The 19,773-nt window shown below is 39.6% G+C and overlaps 2 protein-coding genes across 30 annotated transcripts in view; one reads left to right on the top strand and one right to left on the bottom strand.

Moving 5' to 3' along the window:
* ARPP21 (cAMP regulated phosphoprotein 21) overlaps positions 1-19,773 on the bottom strand; it is a 167,171-nt gene that overhangs the window by 38,081 nt on the left and 109,317 nt on the right. The window lies entirely within an intron of this gene.
* LOC309637379 (uncharacterized protein) overlaps positions 1-19,773 on the top strand; it is a 194,223-nt gene that overhangs the window by 140,826 nt on the left and 33,624 nt on the right. Inside the window, exons 2-3 of one of the 3 annotated variants that reach the window (XM_082411877.1) lie at positions 7,024-7,113; positions 8,468-8,891. In XM_082411877.1, the coding sequence (XP_082268003.1) occupies positions 7,024-7,113; positions 8,468-8,576 (199 nt within the window). In that variant the 3' untranslated portion in view covers positions 8,577-8,891. Of the gene's footprint in view, positions 1-7,019; positions 7,114-8,467; positions 8,892-19,773 lie in introns of those variants that run through there. The other 2 variants (XM_082411878.1, XM_082411876.1) reach the window with 2 other exon arrangements.

Here is a 19,773-nt window from a genome sequence, read left to right as displayed (position 1 = left end):
AGAGTGTTTTTGTTTTGTAATAACGAAGCTTCTCTTGTTTTTTATCAGTAAAGCACCCCCATGCTGCATTCAACATTAGCTTAGGACTGTGTGCCATTAAAACTATAACTGGTGGGGATTTAGCAGTTGATTCCAGAATTAAACTTGGCAGAGCCATGTACCTATATTTTACCAAAGAATCCAAAATGCCCAGTTTCCTCTTTAAAGAATGAAAACATGACTCCAGCTGTGTGACAAGCATTTAAAATCTAGAAAGCTAAATTCCTAATGGAAGATCACTGAGTGGAACATTTCACTGCACTGGATATTAGATATTCCCCCTACATAGAAAAGAGGTACCTTAGGACAGAAAGTCTTCAGAATCAGTGCCCATTTCTTCCACAGGCTCAATGAGGTACCCAGAGCTACATGACTCATCAGTCACTGTGATCTGTGTATCAAGCACTTAGTTCCCACAATTTAAGCAATCTCCTCTCATTACTGCGTTAATGATTGATGAACTAGTGCTAGGATTCCCTTCACTTTACAGATGAGAACACCAAGGCAGAATGGTTAATTTGTCCAAGGTCACACAGCTATAAATGGCAGAGATTTGAAGCCAGGTAATCTAACTTCTTATTTCTAACCATTCCATTATATAGGACAAATAATTTATGTGTAACAATTATTTAGACTGATCTGTTTTAAAGGACTAATTTTTATCTTTTCCATCCTTCCCATTTTTGATCTCAGTAGGAGGAAACTAATTAACACTCAATTAATTGAGTAAGCATTGAAAGCACTTTACTTTCATTTACATTTTCATGTCACCTCTTTGTTTCTTGGAATGGCTGAGCTTTGTTCCTTGTCAAGAAAGCATGCAAAATTGCATCCCAGCTATGCCTAACTGACAAGAAGGATTGGTGATTGATTTTCAGTGCACTGATGCTTCACTTAGGCAATAAACGGAAGGACCCAGGGCAAAAGAGTGGACCCAGTTAACTACTTGTTACAGCATTTCTGTACTAAACCCCAGGCTTTTCATTCTTAGCTAAGCTCTTAGCTATCACTCAGAATCAATCTCAGACATGTCTCTAACAAGCCTTGTTACCACTCTCTCAACCCAGGTCAGAGTAGAAGAAAAAAAAAATGGGGCCGAGGCAATCCTGCTCAGAATGTGACATTTTGACAGACAAAAATCAGCAAAAAGAAGTGTAGTCCTGGGATATTTAGGGTGAGAACAATGCTATGTTCAGTGTATATATTGTTTTGCCAGGTGGGAAAGTGAAATTACTTCTGCAAAATTTCTATCCAAAATTTTAGTTCAATGGCTTAAAAGGATAATTTTCTTTTCTTTTCTTTTTTTAACTCACCTAAGCAGAATTTTCCTTGCCCTTCACCAATAGTACATACGTGAGACAATGATGCATTTCTCATGATTTTAATTCTGATGCTGTGGCTTTGTATTCAGCCAACAGAACAAAGAGAATTACTTCAGATCCTGAGAAGTGAAGAGGTTTTGGAAATAATGAGTGTTAAACTCCTTGCCATAACTCAATAAGTAGTTAAAAAAATCCACTCTAGACTCTGTATACCTATGTATATATGTATATGGATTTCAACCTTTCACATACAAACAAGAGAACTGTAATATTTTAGTAAAAGTGGTAGACTTACATTTGTCTCTCTGCAACCATTTAGAAAACCAAAATCCATGTATATGCAAACAGAAAACTAAAGCCCCCCCCCCCCGCAACCCCAAACGTTATCTAAGGTCCCTTTTTTGCCCAGTAATTCTGTGTTCCTACTGACCTCTTTTGTGACCAAAGAAAACTGTGCTTGAGACAGTCACCTGGAATTAGGGATGAAGGTGTGACACTTTCTGAGATCAATTTTTGACTTCTACCCACTGTGGCCTGCATTGCTACCTCCCCAAAGGATGCATGTTGGAAAGCTACCCACTGTGTCCTGCATTGCTACCTCCCCAAAGGATGCATGGAGGAAAGCACCAAAAGAACCACATTTAACCTAGAAAACCGGGGGCGTATATCAGCCCTGGAAGAGAAAACAAAACAGAATACATGGAGGAAAAAAACTGCTAGAATCTGTTGCCACACTACTGTACGTTGGTTATGACTGTTACATTTCTAGTGCATCAGCTTTTAAAATCAAAGCCACAATATTACAAATAAACATTCCTAAAAATGCTCTTATTTATCATGCAAAAGTATGCACGTAAAACAGCTCTAACTTTTCTTGACAAGTATGCCTAAGAGGTTTCACAGGGACTGAAACTATTCTTTCTCATCAACCTTATTTTTTTTAGCTTACCAATAAAGGTTAAAAGAGCCACCACAGTCTTTCATGGGACAAGAATAGACACTAACATTTAATTGCCTAAAACAAGTTAATTTTAAAAAAAAAATGTATCTTTTTATTTTAGTCATCTGTAGCAATTTAACCCCTTCTGAAAATCCTATTCGGACTACACAATAGTTATTCACAAAATTTTACTGTTGATGAACGATTTCTGCATGTTTCCACAAATATTAGAAGGTGGTGAGAGATTTGGAAAGGATACCACTCAGCACATGATTTCTATACTTGGACTGGGGGTTGCCCCTACCTAGGCCTCTACATTGCCACTGATGTCAGTTATGACTTCAAACTCAAGATCAATACGCTATATTCACTTCTGTAAAACGTATTAGATTTTAGGGTGATCCCTAAGGACTTGTGATTGCCAAGTTAGAACTGCTGGGTTACCATTTTGGGATTAGGAAATAGCTCTCTTCCTTCAACAGATGGAAAAGCACGGGGGGGGAGGCAGCCATTACCCACCTCCTCCCCCTTCACGTGGCATGTCAATGAGAGGCAGGTGGACGCCACACGTACATCAAGACTTCTAAAGAACTTTACCACATGTACGACCAGCAGTGCGGGGCAGGATCTCCTCCACGGGATTTCAAGTCACACTATGGTGCTGACTCTCTCATGAGTTGTCTTGAGGCTATGCCAGCATCCCACCTTCCACTAAGGTCCTGGTTACAAGGGGCGGGAATGATGCAAGTGGGAGAACTCAATCAGAATCACCGGGACGTTAATACAACCAAAGGATGTCAGTTAATTATATTAGAGAACTTTTGATAGGTTTCCCCACCCCTAGCTGTGTAATCACAGCCTTAAAAAGACATGCAGCACCACTAACCTTAGAATTACGTCCCTGGGGTTTTTCTCTACCACATCTAATTGTTTGGCTCTATATTTGTGTCTGCTACTGAGGCCTCTGATTCACTTCTCCAGTGGTTATTTCAAAGATATTTCAGAGAACCTGGTCTGTCTAAGCATTAGAATCTATAACATTTAGTAAAAGAAGTCCTTGAGGGACAGAGGGGAAATGACCCCTCCCCACTAGAACCAAGTGATCCTGGGAAATGATGGTGCTTTATAGTTTTCTTGGCTCCAGAGGCCAGTTCTGGTTCTGAACTTCTGGCCATCAATACAATGCTGAATTAAGACTTCACAAAACCTCAACATATGCAGGTCTTTAAATTGGGGTTAAATTAGACACTTAGAACCATCTTCACCGTTTGGTCTTATTGTTTTAGAAAATGTTGCCATCTGTTCATTCATTCAAAAAATACTGATTGTGTGCCTGCTATGTGAGGTTTATATTGACACGATTGGTCTCAACTGTCAGTAAGAGGTCAAGGATGCTTTCTTTCCCCAGCCCTTCAGCCTTCATGAATCTACTATTTATCAGAAGTAAGTAGATATTATGATGAGAGAACATATATGAGGAGCTGAAAGTCTCAGACTGATGGTTCAAATATACTAATAACTGAATAGTATCACACCTGTGTGTCACATGTGAATAGTATCACATATGTGCACATAGGCAGTGCCTGTTGCCAACACTGAATGTGAAAGAGTAAATAAGTAAACACTGAGAAAAAGTATCAGCATCTCCTTATTAGCATCACAAATATCATTTTTTACAGTGTTCAAAGTATAGTCTACCTTGGCTATCAACACAAATAAGAATATTTTCCATGACAGAGTATCTCTGTAATTTTATTTATTCGTTTATTTTAATTTTTATTTTATACTGGCATCTAGTTGATTCTCTGTAATTTTAGTTTAAAATATATGTGAAGGAATAACAACTGATTTTTGGAAAAAAATTTATGTGTAAGAATTTATGTGTAAGAATAATGATATATTCCATATGCGTGTATGTGTGGTATGTGAGTGTGTCTCTGTGTGTGTGCAGGTATCATAGTTTTTGATTTTGATGTTGAGGGCTCTGTGTTTGGAAGAAGCTCTTTGTTATTTAAACATGTTGTAAAATCACAACAGATTTGAGAAGATTCGTGGGTGGGTGGTGCAAATGGCCTCAGTGTGAGATGACACCAGGTCTGTGTCTCCAGATATCACTGGATTCCTGCCTGGTCCTATTAGGGGCTCAATAAACATTTGCTGAATAAATAAATGCCTGATTACAAAACCACCTGGAAATTAAACCTGTACAAACAGAACTCATGATACACCCGAACAAACTTTTTGGTCATTAACATCACTGGTGACGTTGGTAGTGTTAGCACTACTGATTAGCAGTAGTGCTAATCTTTCCGGTCTCCACATACTGGAAATCCACGATATTTTAGCTCCCACTTTCCACCATTTAATAATAAAAAAGTCACATTGGTTCTTAATTCCACTCAGATTAGTTTTCCCTCAGAGAAGATTAAAATATGCTCTTTAGAAACAGACTAGAACGCCAACTTTGCTGACAGACTCGATGGGACAGCTCCATGGGCATCAATACAATGCTGAATAGAAAGTCCCTGGGCTCCTGTGAGCGATGACTGTATAACTGTAGCCTGTTACTATATAGAGAAGAAACACCCATGAAGGCACAGAGGTCACGTGAGTAGTTTATAAGTAGCTCTGCCTTATAAGCAGTCAAAAAATGCTGGTCACATTTTTCATGTACCTTGCCTACCCTAACCACTCTGCCACCTCTTCGTCTTAATCACCTCTGAACACATCCCGAAATACAGAGAAAGCAAACATTTGCTGCATCAGACAGTGTTCTTGACAACAAAGACATCCTTGGAGATGTGGATGGAAATTTGCCGCCAATTTGAACCTGATGGTATTCCTGCCCATAAGGATTCTTTAGAACATAGAGAAGGAAATAAACATCAGAGGAATTCTCAAAGTAGATTAGTTTTAGGGCAGTGGTTCTTAAAGATTAATGGCACAAGGACATGGAAGCAACCTAAGTGCCCATCAACAGATGAATGGATAAAGAAGATGAGGCACATATGTACATTAGAATATTACTCAGACATAAAAAGAAACGAAATTGAGTTATTTGTAGTGAAGTGGTTGGACCTAGAGTCTGTCATACAGAGTGAAGTAAGTCAGAAAGAGAAAAACAAATACCGTATGCTAACACATATATATGGAATCTAAAAAAAAAAAAAAGGTTCTGACGAGCCTAGAGGCAGGACAGGAATAAAGACGCAGACGTAGAGAATGGACTTGGGGACACAGGGAGGCGGAAGGGTAAGCTGGGACGAAGTGAGAGAGTAGCATTGACATATATACACTACCAAATGTAAAATAGCTAGTGGGAAGCAGCCGCATAGCACAGGGAGATCAGCTCGGTGCTTTGTGACCACCTAGAGGGGTGGGATAGGGAAGGTGGGAGGGAGACACAAGAGGGAGGGGATATGGGGATATATGTGTACATATAGCTGATTCACTTTGTTATACAGCAGAAACTAACACAGCATTGTAAAGCAATTATACTCCAATAAAGATGTTAAGAAAAAAAAAGATTAATGGCACATTAATTGCTTGAGAATGCAGTTTGGAAAAGCTGATCTGTCTGATCATTAGAATCAGTTGCACTTAGTTAAAATCAAAAAAAGCCTTTAAAGAGACTGAAGAAATGCACCTTCCCTACAAAAAGAGAGTACTCCTTGGGGAGAGGTGGTGCCTAGCCGTCAACAATTCAGGAAAATCCAGTTATCTGCATTTTTTATAAGCTCCCCTCCCCATCCTAATGCAGATGGGACATCTCTTGAGAAACAGTGATTTAGGAGTGCATTTTTCCAATGGCAAATTTCTATCACATCACCACCTTTCCTGAAGAAGAGTATAGTAGCCACAGTTCCGTGATGGGGTCTTTAAAGTTTCAAATTGCTTCCAAATTTTTCCAGGTACATAATATTGTCCTAATAAATCAATGAAATTTATCTCAAGCCCCTTGAAGACCAGCAGACATCAAACTCCCAGCTGATTTATTTTTCTACTTCCTGCTTTGACTTCCACGCCTGTTAGTTCCCAAAATAAAGCCATCTGCAGTGATTTCACAGAGGTTCTGGTTTGCCTGGAGACTCTCACATCCCCTCCACCCTACAGAGGCTTCTGCTGCAAATCTAGCAGAAAGAGCCAGATGGCAGGTGTCGTTGTACAAGTGCTGGCTGTCACCACCAGGCAAATTTACAGGATTCAAGTAGCCGGTCTTCCCGACAATCCTGCGGACCCTCAGGGCCACCAGTGTGAGCTGGAACAGTAAGAGAGCTTGCGGGATGCTGAAAGCTGGAATTACTGACTCACATAATTTATAGTCAGTTGCTGTCACCACCAACCAACAACAAACAACAACAAAGGGCGGAGAAAGAGAGAAAGCTTTTGGTGTCTTTTTACTCTCTGTTTCACAGCCTCTTGAATAAACCTGGCATGCCCTTTTAGGTTTTAAATCTCCATTTATAAACACACACAGGTACAATGTGATGTTTAGTATATGTCATCTAGGTCCTGAAGGTACAAGGTAGTTCCTGCAACATTAGAGTAACTCAAAATGGGAAGCAACACAGAATCGCTGTTTTTGTTCTAGTAAATTTTAGCCAGTGGTGGGTGAAACAATCTAACGTGCTAGTGCTTGTTGACAGCATTATAAGAACTCTTTGGCAAAACACACTGATTTTCTGCACTTAATATATTTTTTCAATTCTTCACTTTAGAAAGAATGGACAGATTTCTGCAAGTCAAGGAGAGAGGCTTCAGAAGAAACCAACCTGCCAACAACCTGACCTTGGACTTCCAGCCTCCAGAGGGGTGAGAAATAAATGCCAGTTCTTTATCTCACACACACACACACACACACACACACACACACACACATACTAACCCTCTTATTTTTGCTACTTGCGCTGAAGACTTGTTTCTGAATAAGACACACTAAATCTCTTGGCAAACTCTTAAATTCCTTAAGTTCCAAGTTAAACAGGTGGTTCAATTACCCGGAAAAAGAAGCAAAAGCCTACAGCACACTAAATATCCTTCAATAGCTGACAAACTCAGCAGCAGAATAATTTAGAAATCAACAACTATATATGCATATTCTCTATCATTGTTCTGAGGAAGGAAAAAATACAGATAAGAGGGATGAAGTGGGTTAGGAAGTGGTTGAGTTTTGGATCCAGACTGATACAGGTTTATTGATTTCCTGGGGCATAGTGAGAGCTTAGGACTGAAAATCACATCAGCTGATTCCCATACTTGCTGAATGATGTCCCTGGAATCGGACTTCCTAGATTCACCTATCTATAAATTCACATGCCTATATTTGTCTTGCCATTTTTAAGAGGGGGAGAAAAACATTTTGAGCTCTTGGGGGCTTATTTAGAAGCATACCTAGAAAGTATGTCATAAGTTCTGCCAAATTAATACATTAATTTTCACACTAGTCACCAAATATGCCATTACATCCTGCCAAAGTTTGGAAAATGCCTATTATGCAAATTTCAGAACTGAAAATAAATGTAAAAATAAGTGCTACCAGTCATTTAAATTCAGTTTATTTGGACAATCACATTCGTACACACACACACTTCTTAAAACCCAATTTCCCTTTCTCTATTTGGATGTCTAGAAAAGACCAGCTAAAGGCAATAACGAAACAGTGTCCATTTCACAGATGAACTATTTTCATGAATGGGAAAATACAGCAAGTGGTTGGTAGTGGGGTCAATGGTTAAATGAATTGACAGCGAGGACAAGTGTAGTTTTTATGCCTGACAAACAGCAGTGCTGAGGAGCCCCAGGGAAGGAGGGAGGGAGCAAATGTTTCCATGTTTTTTCCCCCACATTCCTGTTGCCAAGGAAACCTTCTCCTCTGTGTGGCACATTCCCAGAGACTCTTGAGGTAGACTCCAACCCAGAGAGTATGAGCTCCTTGAATTCTGTCGCTTTAACAATGGGAAATTAAAAAGACATGAGTGCTTGACAGAAGGCAGAGAAATACCCTGAACTTTCTGTGGAGTCCTCCCTGTTTGGGGAGAGAACAAGTGAAGCCAATAACAACAGTCTGTTATGAAATAGTCCTGGGATATGGACGTTAAAGAAGATAGATAAATGAGAGATTTGAAAGCTTTTGTTCCACCACCACATATACTTTCTTATTAAACAGGAAACAAGGAGTGCAAGGGCTGCTCTGGGAAACATTCCATGTTGTAAACTGCTGTTACTGTGCGAGATATTTCCGAGTGTTTGGGGTTCTCCTGAGTAGTCCTGGATGACTGAGGCAAGGTTGGACCTACAAGGTTGGGAGCAGGGTGATTCATTATTGCTATTAAAATTATGCCACATATTATTACAATTACATTTTAAAATTTTCCATCTGTTTGCTGCCAGTATATACAAATACAATTAATTCCTATATTGTGTCCTTGTATTCTGCAACATTGTTAAACTCACTTATTAGTTCTAGTAGCTGTTTTGTAGACTGTCTTGAATTTTTTTATTTAAACATGCATGTCACCTGCAAATACAGTTTTGCATAGAAATATAGTTTTGCAGAACTGTTATGAGAATCAGTTTACATGCATGTATAAAATAATGTGTTTTCAATGAATAAAAACGTATTAATAAGAAAGTGGCATGATCTATGATTATGTGCCTGTAACATGCATATATATAAGCTCAAACGCAGGAAAAAAAAGAGGCAAAAAAATCATTGTTCTGTTAGCATGGAGTTTTTGTGTCTTTCAAAAAATTCCTGGCTTCCCTGGTGGCGCAGTGGTTAAGAATCCACCTGCCAATGCAGGAGACATGGGTTCGAGCTCTGGTCTGGGAAGATCCCACATGCCGCGGAGCAACTAAGCCCATGCGACACAACTACTGAAGCCCATGCGCCTAGAGCCCGTGCTCTGCAACGAGAAGCCACAGCAATGAGAAGCCCGTGCACTGCAACGAAGAGTAGCCCCTGCTCACTGCAACTAGAGAAAGCCCACACGCAGCAACGAAGACCCAATGCAGCCAAAAATAAATAAATTTATATTTAAAAAAAAATTCCTTCCCTGTAAGTACTGTGTTGTTTTCACAATTTATAAAAAGTTTCATATTCTAAATAAAATGACAAAAATTTCTACGTTAGGACTGAAAATTGCCACAATTTTCAGCTAGGCAGGCGCTTTACTCTTTTTTTGGGTCCTTGGATTGTTCTCTTTGACTCATCTCCCCAGTAAAAACTGAGCCTTTCCTCCAAGATAGATCTGGTTGGTCTCAACTGGGGAAATCAAGGTGTTCATCAGAATTCACTAAAGAGTGTCTCAAGCCCTCTGACCTCTATCATGTAATGCCACACAGTCTGGTTAACACCATCCATGCAAAGATGAGTACTTAGACTGATATTTATCTATAAACTGTTTTCCTTGGGAAAGAAATGCGCACAAACCCACTTGGAGCTAGTTTGACATATCCTACTGCGTATTCTTACAATCTCTTGAAATGTGTACTCTACTGCAGTATCTTGCATTTTGGGGGCTCTATTCTAACTCCTCTTTCTGCCATTTATTTTTTATTCTCAAACAGTTATGACCCACAATGGCTCATAAAAAGTGCAATGGTGTTGGACCTACTTCAAAAACAAAAACAAAAAATGACAGAGAAAGAGCATCTGAGAAAACGTTAAAAATGCAATTTTAATGAGTCTCTAGGTGCCTTCAAGGAAATGGTGTGGCAATCAGGGAGAAGATGTCAGCGGCCAATTAGGGATTGGTGGCGGTCCTGGAAGGGCATCAAAATCCAGGCTACAGCCAGGGAAGATGGGCTGACAACTGTGAAGTGCACCTGGATGAAACCGCGCAGTGGGGCTGTGGCCTCTTCAGGGATCTGAACAAAAGCGTGAGTGTGAAGCCTATTGCACGTTGCTCTTCCAATGAACAGCTGTGCAAAAATGCCTCTGCCGTGGAATCGGGCTGTAACAACTGAACTAGTGACCCTACATGTAAGCATGCGACCCCCACCTGCTTTAAAGAGGGTATGGGAGCCACTGTGCTTCTTTGAGAATTATATTAACTTTCGAGGCTCCTACAATCCCACAGCCTTCCTCGGTTGCTGTCTGGACCCAGAACTATCATGTTCCTGTGCCATCGTTTGGACAGAAGGGCCAATGGCATTTCAGAGCTGGAGGGGGTGATTAAAATTTTGTTCTTGCACTGCTGGTCCAGGGAAGGGGCAAACTAGGATGTCGTGAATAAAGTACATCCATGCTGATTGGCTTGGCTGAATTGATATTGGTGTCCCTACAGAAAATGGTCACATCTGAAGACAGTGGAAAAAAGAAAGGAACATATTTCACGGCTACTTACTTGGAGGTAGTGTCCTTTGAATTTAGTGATCTGCACACTGTTTTCAATTCAAAGTTAGAAAAAAAAATCAATAATTTTAAGCAATAGTAGACCCCTTGGAAATGACAAATTTAAATACCAGCCTAATCATTTTTTCTGTAGATACCATGGCAGCTTGGAATCTGGGAAGCAAGATAAAAATAACATAATTCAAGATGCTCTTCACTGTTTTATCACCACAGATTTCTAAGTGGAGTCAAACCCTGAGGGCTAACTTGATGCTGGCTTTAGGGACAGCAACGGGGACAAAAATTAGCCTAGTACTTTCCATGCTCTGCTTCCAGAAGGTTGGGAAAATCTAGAATATTCTTCTTAATCATTTGAATGCTAGATTCTGAATGTCTCTGAAAGAATGCAGTGTCCTATCTCTTAATGGAGAGGGATGTGTAGGGTGGAAGGAAATGAGATTGATAAATTAAAATAAAGGGGAAGAGACTTCCCTGGCGGTCCAGTGGTTAAGACTTCGCCTCCCAATGCAGGGGGTGCAGGTTCAATCCCTGGTGGAGGAGGTAAGATCCCACATGCCTGGTGGCCAAAAAACCAAAACATAAAAGCAGAAGCAATATTGTAACAAATTCAGTGAAGACTTTTAAAAAAAATAAAATAAAGGGGAAAATGCAGACAATGAACACATGAGATGAAAGGCACCAAGCACCCAGAGTTTGGAGTGAAAATCTTATTTAATATAAGGAGAAAGAAAAAGGAAAACAAACGAGAGAGGGAGAGAGAGAGGGAGGGAGACTGTGTAGAGTTAAGAATTAAAGATAGAAAATAAAATAAGAAAACAGATTTGGGGATGGGGAGGAAATAGAGACCTTGACGAATTAAAAAAATGTTTCTAAAGAAAAGTGGGGCTGAAAAATGAGGTCATTCATAGATCTAGGTGACAGCTGACAGCAGAAATTGTTGGCAACAAATTCACAAGACATAAAAAGAGCAGAACACAAAAAGGGAGGGTCAAGACTACACATGGCACAAAACATCCTAACTTCTCTTAATTTACTTTGGTTAAACCATCAGGTAACTGAAACCTTGGAACAAGTAGTTTGGGTTCTTTGGATTTTTCTAATGCATTCAGATTCTCTCTTAGGACAACTATATCTCTCTTAGGAAAGATGTTAAGAGTTTTCAAAAACACATGTATTTGTATGCTTTTCTTGCCACCTTACAAGCTATGCTTTCCACTTTCTGTTGCGTAAGACAAAGGAAACAGATTTTTAAAAAAAGAAAAAAGAAAACAGATAATGCTATGATCTGTCTTACTTCCTATCTTCACAGAAAAGCAGAAATCCTAACCACCCCGTAGTGCTTAACTGCATAACAAATGAGTATGTTAACACCAAAGGTACATAAGATGCAAAGTGTTAAAGTAACTATTTCAAACACGTTGAATAAATTCTTTTACCATAACCTCCTAGGGGACAGAGGGACCCGGCCATCTATATTGTTTTGGGCACCTGTAAGGTTTTCAGACCTAAAAATAGCATAATTCCTATTATTGCTCCTAACAGTGTTAACCTTTCTCATAATCCCAGCTTAATACTTCTCATTCCCATTTCTGTAAATGGAGTAATTAGACCAATTAATGAAAGTAACACATGAACATTTCCATAGAAACCTTTTCCAGACCAATATTTTCAGGACAGCGTGTTCCTCAAGGATTTATCCATGTGACTTCCACTGATGTTAACAGAAATCAGACAATTAAATCCTTCTGTAACTCTGATAATTTACCCCCTCTGCTTTTAGGAACATAATAATGCAGACATCCAAAGTGCAATCACTTCCTTAGAGTTGTCAAGTGTAAAAAATGTTGCATTGCTTCTCTGAGTGATTATCAGTTATATATTCTTTCTCAAACTAAAAAAAATAGAGATTAATGGGATTTAAAATATTAAAATGTATGGAAATTATATGTAGGGTAATTAGGCAAATAGTTCTTTTTTAAAAAATCATCAAATTTGGGAAGGCAATTTAAGATAAAAAGAGAAGATCCCACTGTCTCTAAATGAACATCTCTTATTGGTCACACTGGTGGACCACATTCTTTCTTTATCTCTGATCTCTGATGCTCCCTTTCCTCATCTGAGACAATCCTAAGAGGGAAAGAAGTCAAGGTGAAGAATATCATCCTACGAACAAAGACAGAGAAAAGGTTTTTGAAGATAAAATCCCTCTCAATTACATTGACAATGACTGCTTAATAAGTCAGGCTAAAAATACAGAATTCACTGTCAAGTTTACTCAACTGCACTGATTAGATAAATTTATAGACTCCATTAAGGTACATTCTGCCCCATCCCAAATGTGTTTCAGAGCAACAGTAAAGAGGCAGCAATCTTCTTTCTCACTAGGAGCTGTTAATATGAACAGTATTCTATTGCAACAAAAAATATTACTCCTAAAAGAAATAAAAAGCTAAGATGTTGCTTTTCCTATCAGAAACAGAGGCTTTTGTCTATTTTCAAATATACACGGGTCACAGATAATTCTATCTTCCTGCCAGGAATGCCACCCAATCCATTTCATCGTTGTGCATTCAGAAGGCAACTAAAATGATTAAAGGAAAGCTAGGGCCCGAGCTCCGCAACAAGAGAAGCCACAGCAATGAGAAGCCCGCACACCGCAATGAAGAGTAGCCCCCGCTCGCCGCAACTAGAGAAAGCCCCTGCGTAGCAACAAAGACCCAACGCAGCCCAAAAAAAAAAAAAAAAAAAGAAAACCAAACAAACAAACAAACAAAAAAACTAGTCACTTAAAATGAGTTTTGATGGGAGTATCATTACTTTTTATTAATTTTTTTGGCTGCGTTGGGTCTTCCTCTAGTTGCAGTGAGCGGGTGCTACTCTTCGTTGCAGTGTGCGCACCTCTCATTGCGGTGGCTTCTCTTGTTGCAGAGCACAGGCTCTAGGCGTGCGGGCTTCAGTAGTTGTGGCACACAGGCTCAGTAGTTGTGGCTCGAGGCTCCAGAGCGCAGGCTCAGTAGTTGTGGCACACGGGCTTAGTTGCTCCGTGGCATGTGGGATCTTCCCGGACCAGGGCTCGAACCTGCGTCCCCTGCATTGGCAGGCGGATTCTTAACCACTGCACCACCAGGGAAGCCCCTCATTACTTTAAATGTATAGAAATTCCCAAATTGCTAAGCATATGAAAATCCAAACATACTATATCCCTGTATGTGGATCTGTGACATAGTCCTTGGGTGTTGGAACTTTGAAAAAAATGTGTATATTCGTTTGTTAACATGGATTGGTTGGTTAGGCTGTCTTTTACTTGATTTCATAACATTTAATTAATTTGCTCTTTTTGATATTTAAATTCGAGGGCTGACAGGTTTTCATTTAACGTTTTAAACGTTCCCACATTCTCCGCTCTCTCACTCACAAGCACACGCTCCCTGTACACGTGAACATAAAATAGGCACACATATCATTCATTCTTTCAGCACCTATGAGTACCTGCTATGTAGTAGAATCACGCTCTATTTATTTTCTATCTCAAGATTTGCATTTGTAAGCTTTAACCTGTTTATTCTAAATACTCACTAGCTATAATTCATAAGATCATATATGCTGACCATGAAGGATTAGATTTATGCCTGAGATATAAATAATGTTGAATCAAAGAGTGAATCTCGGTAGGCCCTTTCTCTTGTCAGTAGCTGGTCTACAAGATAGCCGTGGTTAAAAATGTACCATCTACTACACTGTTCTCAAGATAGTACAGCAGTAATATCAGCATCACCTGGGAGTGTGCTTAAAATGCAGAATCTCAGGAGTCACCCAGAACTACTGCATCAAAATACACACGTGAACAGGATCCCAGGTGCTACGTGTACACCTGAAAGTTTGAGGCACACTGGCTACAGTCACCCTCCCCCAAATATTCACAACAGATGTGGGGGCAGACATTGCATTTACAAAATCTAGTTAAGGAATCTTCAGAGACCTAGAGCTGATTTGTGGGTGGAAGGAGCTACAGGGAGTTGAACTGCTCTACCTAAAGAGTAGAAGATATTTTGGATTTTTGTTCTGGAGAAGAACAGAAAAATCTAATGGCCTATTATATCATTTGTATTTCTGACAGGCTGACCCCCTTGAACTCTACCTTCTTCACTGAAGAACTTTCTACATATAAATGGTTTTCTTCCTAGATAGAATAGAGGTTTAGATCAATGAAATCTATACCCCCAAGGTCAGAGTGTCCCCAACAGATTCCTGGATTCTACTGTTATCCTGTCATCAGTTAGCAAAATAAAACAAACAGGATCTCTACTCCCTCACCTGGTTTCCTCTTCCCTCACCATTCTTCTTGTATGCCTTTTATTTACATATATTTTAAATAAATTGCAACCTTCTTTATCTGCATCCATCATTCTTCACTCTGATTATATGGACACTAGGAGGCCTGCTGCAAGGTTTATTTCCAGCTTCTCTATCAGGGCAGGGAGAGATGATGCCCTAAGAGGTGGGGAAGCTCCAGTTTTTCTCCTATGAATGGGGAGGGGTGATACCACTTCTCCGAGTTATCTGGATGTTATTTTTACTCCTGTTCATGTGCCCTCCTTACCACCTGCACGTGCTAGTTGGTTCTGAGTTCATATAGTCAAGGGCAAAATCTCACAAGTCAGACTCAGTCAGCCTGAATAACCCTGCTGAGTGTCTGAGAGCTGCATCTGTTACTAAATCTGTAAAGACTGAAGTAGCAGAAGCCCCCTTTCTGGCTCTGACGAGAAAGACTCCACATCGGGTAGGAGGCTGACCTTCCTCACTTTCCTCATGTAGCAAAACTGAATGTTTACCTTCCATTTCTATTTCCACTATTTAAATATCATGATGGCTGATGAGCAGAGCGTAAGAGAAAGTCCAAGTGAGGTTTATCTTAAATACAAGTGAAAAGAGTGAGTAAAGTTCAAAAACTTCTGAAGACCTCCACCACTGCCTCCTGCAAGAGATTCCAACTCTACCATCACCAGGCAGGTTGGAGCCTCATGGACCCAATCCAGAGAACTGAGCAGAGCAGAAGTAAATAGGTGTGCAGAACCCCACAAAAGCTGCATGGAGTTTTGCAATACGATGCATTTTTAAGATTTCCTTTTCATGGCTTCCTTTTAAACTATGATTTGAAAAGTAAAACATTGTCATGGAAAACGCTCTATGAAATTGGTTTTTACCAAAAATGAATCATTCGGCAGATGGTTGGGAGTGGGGGAAGGTGGGAGAGGAATGGGATTTTAGAAAAGCAGAGGTGAGAGGCATCCCCACAGTTTTCAGAATCCACATCAAATGATCTACTGCAGTTATACTCTAATCTAAGGCTCACGCAAGTTTCATGTTTTTCCCCCTTCCTGCTCTGCTCTGAAGCCATCCATGTTCTCTTCCTGTTGTTCTATTTTCATTATATTCAAGGATACAGAAACATCTGCTCTATTAGGAAAGCAGAACTGTTGGACTGTCTGTTGTAAACAGTCACCTACATGATTTTTCTACCCAAACCTAAAGTAGTATTACTGCCATTAAGCAACAGGGCTGAAAGCCTGGCATGTGAGAGACGTGGACAGCAGCTTATAGGAAGACCTTGCCCAAACGTCACTGGTCAGAGGGCTTTTACCTTCCAGACTGCTTCTATGGAACGTTTCTAGCTTCTTTTAGGGAATGAAGCATTTCTTGTTTATTTGGGAAAGGAACCAACATGCTCCAAATAGCTACAGTCTCCCCTTCATCTTTGGACTTCAGGGATACGGGGGCAACCTTTGTCTTGAGATTCATTTCAGGACTTTAGGAAGTCTTATAGTTTGAGTCCTGAATATCCACCTCTCAGCAACTGCCAGAACGAGTAAACAGGAAATCAGCAAAATTACAGATGATCTTAACAGCAAAATAAACTAACAGGATTTGATTGATATGTATAGAACATTCCACCTAACAAGAGCGGAATACCCATTTTTTTCAAGTGCTCAAAGGAACATTCACCAAGATAGACCATATCCTGGGCCATAAAACCAACTGCAACAATTTTATAAGAACTGAAATCATACAGAGTATGTTTTCTGACAATAATGGAATCAGCCTAGAATCAATAACAGAAATACAACAGGAAAATCTCCAAACACTTGCACATTAAACAACATACCTCTAAAAAATCCACAGGTCAAAGAGAAAAATCTCAAATAAAAGAAAAAAATATATACAAATGAATCAAAATATGGCATATAAAAATATGTGGGACACAGCGAAACCAGGGCTGAGAAGGAAACTTAAAGCACTAAATTCTTACATTAGAAAAGAGAAAAGGTCTTAAATCAATAATCTAACTTCCCACCTCAAAAAACTACAAAAAGTAGAGCAAAATAAAACTAAAATGAGCAGAAGGGAGAAAATAATAAAGAGGAGAAATCAATAAAATTGAAACAATAAAACAATAGAGAAAATCAGCGAAACAAAGAGGTAGTTCTTTGAAAAGATCAATAAAAATTGATAAATCTAGCAAGATATATGAAAATAAAAGAAAATTTAAAATTACCAGTATCAAGATAGAATAGGATATCACAACATATCCTGTAGCTATTAAAAGGATAATAGAGGAGTACTACTGACAACTTTATACTCATAAACTCAACAACTTAGAAGAAGTGGGCCAATTCCTCAATGACCACAAACTACCAACACTCAGCAAAGATGAAATGGATAATCTGAATCGCCTTATAACCATAATGAATTCATATTTAAAAAGCTGCACATATTATCTTCAAACAAAAAGTAAAAAAAAAAAAAAAATTTCTGCTTCTGCAAATCCCCAGGCCCAGACAGTTTCACTGGAGAATGCTACCAAACATTTAAAGAAGATTTAGCACCAATTGTACACAATTTCACCCAAAAAATAAAAGAGGAGGAAACATTTCCTAATTGATTTTATGAAATCAGTATTATTCTAATACCAAAATTAGGATTTATTCATTCCCAAATGCCCATTTAGGAAAGTATATGGGACTTTACAAGTTCATTTTTGTTGTTTTTAGGACATGCCCAAGATCTTGGAGAACGAAGAATGAAGCTATATACATATATATGTAGAGAGAGAGAAAAAGAGAGAGAGAGAGAGAGAGCACACTTTTAAGTCAAACTGAAAAGGGAATTTGGAGTTGGAGACATGATGTAAAAGGAACGTTATTTTTTTCCTTCCCAATGTGTGATTTGTGCACAAATGTCTCAGCTGCTCTCTGCTGTTTGTTACTGACCAGCTCTGCAAAATAACATGGAAGCCCATGTGAGTTGGGAGACAGAAGTCCAGGCTCTCAATGTATTCTATTAAGCCACCCTCTGTACTTGAATAATTAATTAAATGTTATCTACCTCTGTAACATGCTGGTTTAGTTACAGCATGTTAAGTTCTATAGGATCATCCATGCCAGGAAATAAAGGCAAAACTAGTAAGTATGTTTATGTCATTATGGTAAACTGGTTAACACACAGGCTTGAGAGGCTCTTTACTCTATGAGACAGCCCATGGACACGGAGCTGTTCCCCCAAATAACTCCTCTATGTATGTCCCTTTGGGAAGTTGCTGATGGTGTCACTAAGCTCAGCAAAAAGCTTCCCAGCTGTAGGGCCCAGAGCCCCCTTCCACCGTCACAGAGCCATCGCCAAGCTGTGTTCCTTGGATTTTATTGGCAGAGGTGATTCTCAGTGAGATCTGGGGACACGATCTGCCTTCCCAAACACTCAGTAAATCCAGCAGAGGTGGAAACCACAGGGGGATTTTAGGCCTGATGTCAGCTGTGGTGGCCACCACACTAGGAGCACAAGGGTCTACATGTGTATACTGATGTCATCACTCTCAGGGAAGATACTGTGCATGTATCATTTTGCATTTCTCAGCTCCCCACCCTCACAGGCACATTAGCTGCCACTCACTTCCTTGACACCTGAAGCACCGGCTGCTATTTTGAGCAAGATACTGACTTAGAATGCTTTCTTCTAATTACGTGTCATTAACTTGCCTTGGGGTGGCAGTTCCCTGGTGATGTGGGGCATGGGACAAGTCAAAGCCACTGGGTTGTCACAAAAGCCACTAGTTAGGTCTCCCCAAGATGGGGAGGGTGGTTTCTGCATCCCCAAATTCCCCTACAGTGTTTTAAAAAGAGTAAGAAAAGGTCACGTGGATTCTCCCTTGGGTTGACATGCATCAGTGAAGGTAGCGGGGAAGAGTCAGTGGGGAGCCTGAGGCTTGTTCTAAATCTTATTCTGTTGCCCAGTTAACATATTCATCCAACTTTCTCAGCACCTCATACAGACCCAGAGTTCACAGGATAGTGGGATCCCGCACGTCTGGACCTGCATTCCTGTATGTGAACTATACCCTAACACAAGACTGAAATATCCTTCAGAAAACTCTCAAACAGTGGCACTAAACTAAATTAAAAAAAAAAATCATAATTAGATGTTGGCATCTTTCTTCTTCTAAAGGCAGTGGCAACCAAAAGGAAAACTTTGCTAATAGCCTCTGGACCAATAGCTAGAAGATTATAAATTAACTCTTTGATAACATGAGCAGGAAAAAGAAAAAAAAGACAGTTCAAGAATGCAAACAACACGTTACTAGAGTCTATATCTAAATTGATAGCACAGTTACCACCAGAATGATAGAGATAATACCATTTTCCAACAGTCAGAGAAAATATGGCCAAATGCTTGTCTTAAAGTAACTAATAATTAGAAATCCTTTAGTGCTCTCATTACTGTAAAAGTGTAAAGCCAATTCAGAGGTCAAAATATATTCTTCCCCAAACTGATACAGTGCTGAAAATAAGACATAGTCTGGTTGGCTGCTATATGTGTCTCCTTCTTCTCCCACAGACTTTAAGCCATGAAATGAACTAAAGAATATACAGCTACCCCCAACACGGAGGAATTAAATGACCCCTCCAAGGTGACAAAATGCCAGCAGCGTCAGCATGAGTATTCTAGTGGGGATTGGTATTCATCCTTGGCAAGGATGGTGTTTTTTGTCATAGCGTATAAAAACTGTCCATTTCCTGTAGATATCACACAGGCATATCGTACACATTACAGATGCACATACATAC

The sequence above is a fragment of the Balaenoptera physalus genome (assembly GCF_965194825.1).
Source record: "Balaenoptera physalus genome assembly, chromosome: 11".
In the NCBI taxonomy this organism is placed as follows: Eukaryota; Metazoa; Chordata; class Mammalia; order Artiodactyla; family Balaenopteridae; genus Balaenoptera; species Balaenoptera physalus.
This window is presented reverse-complemented; position numbering and strand designations above follow the sequence as displayed.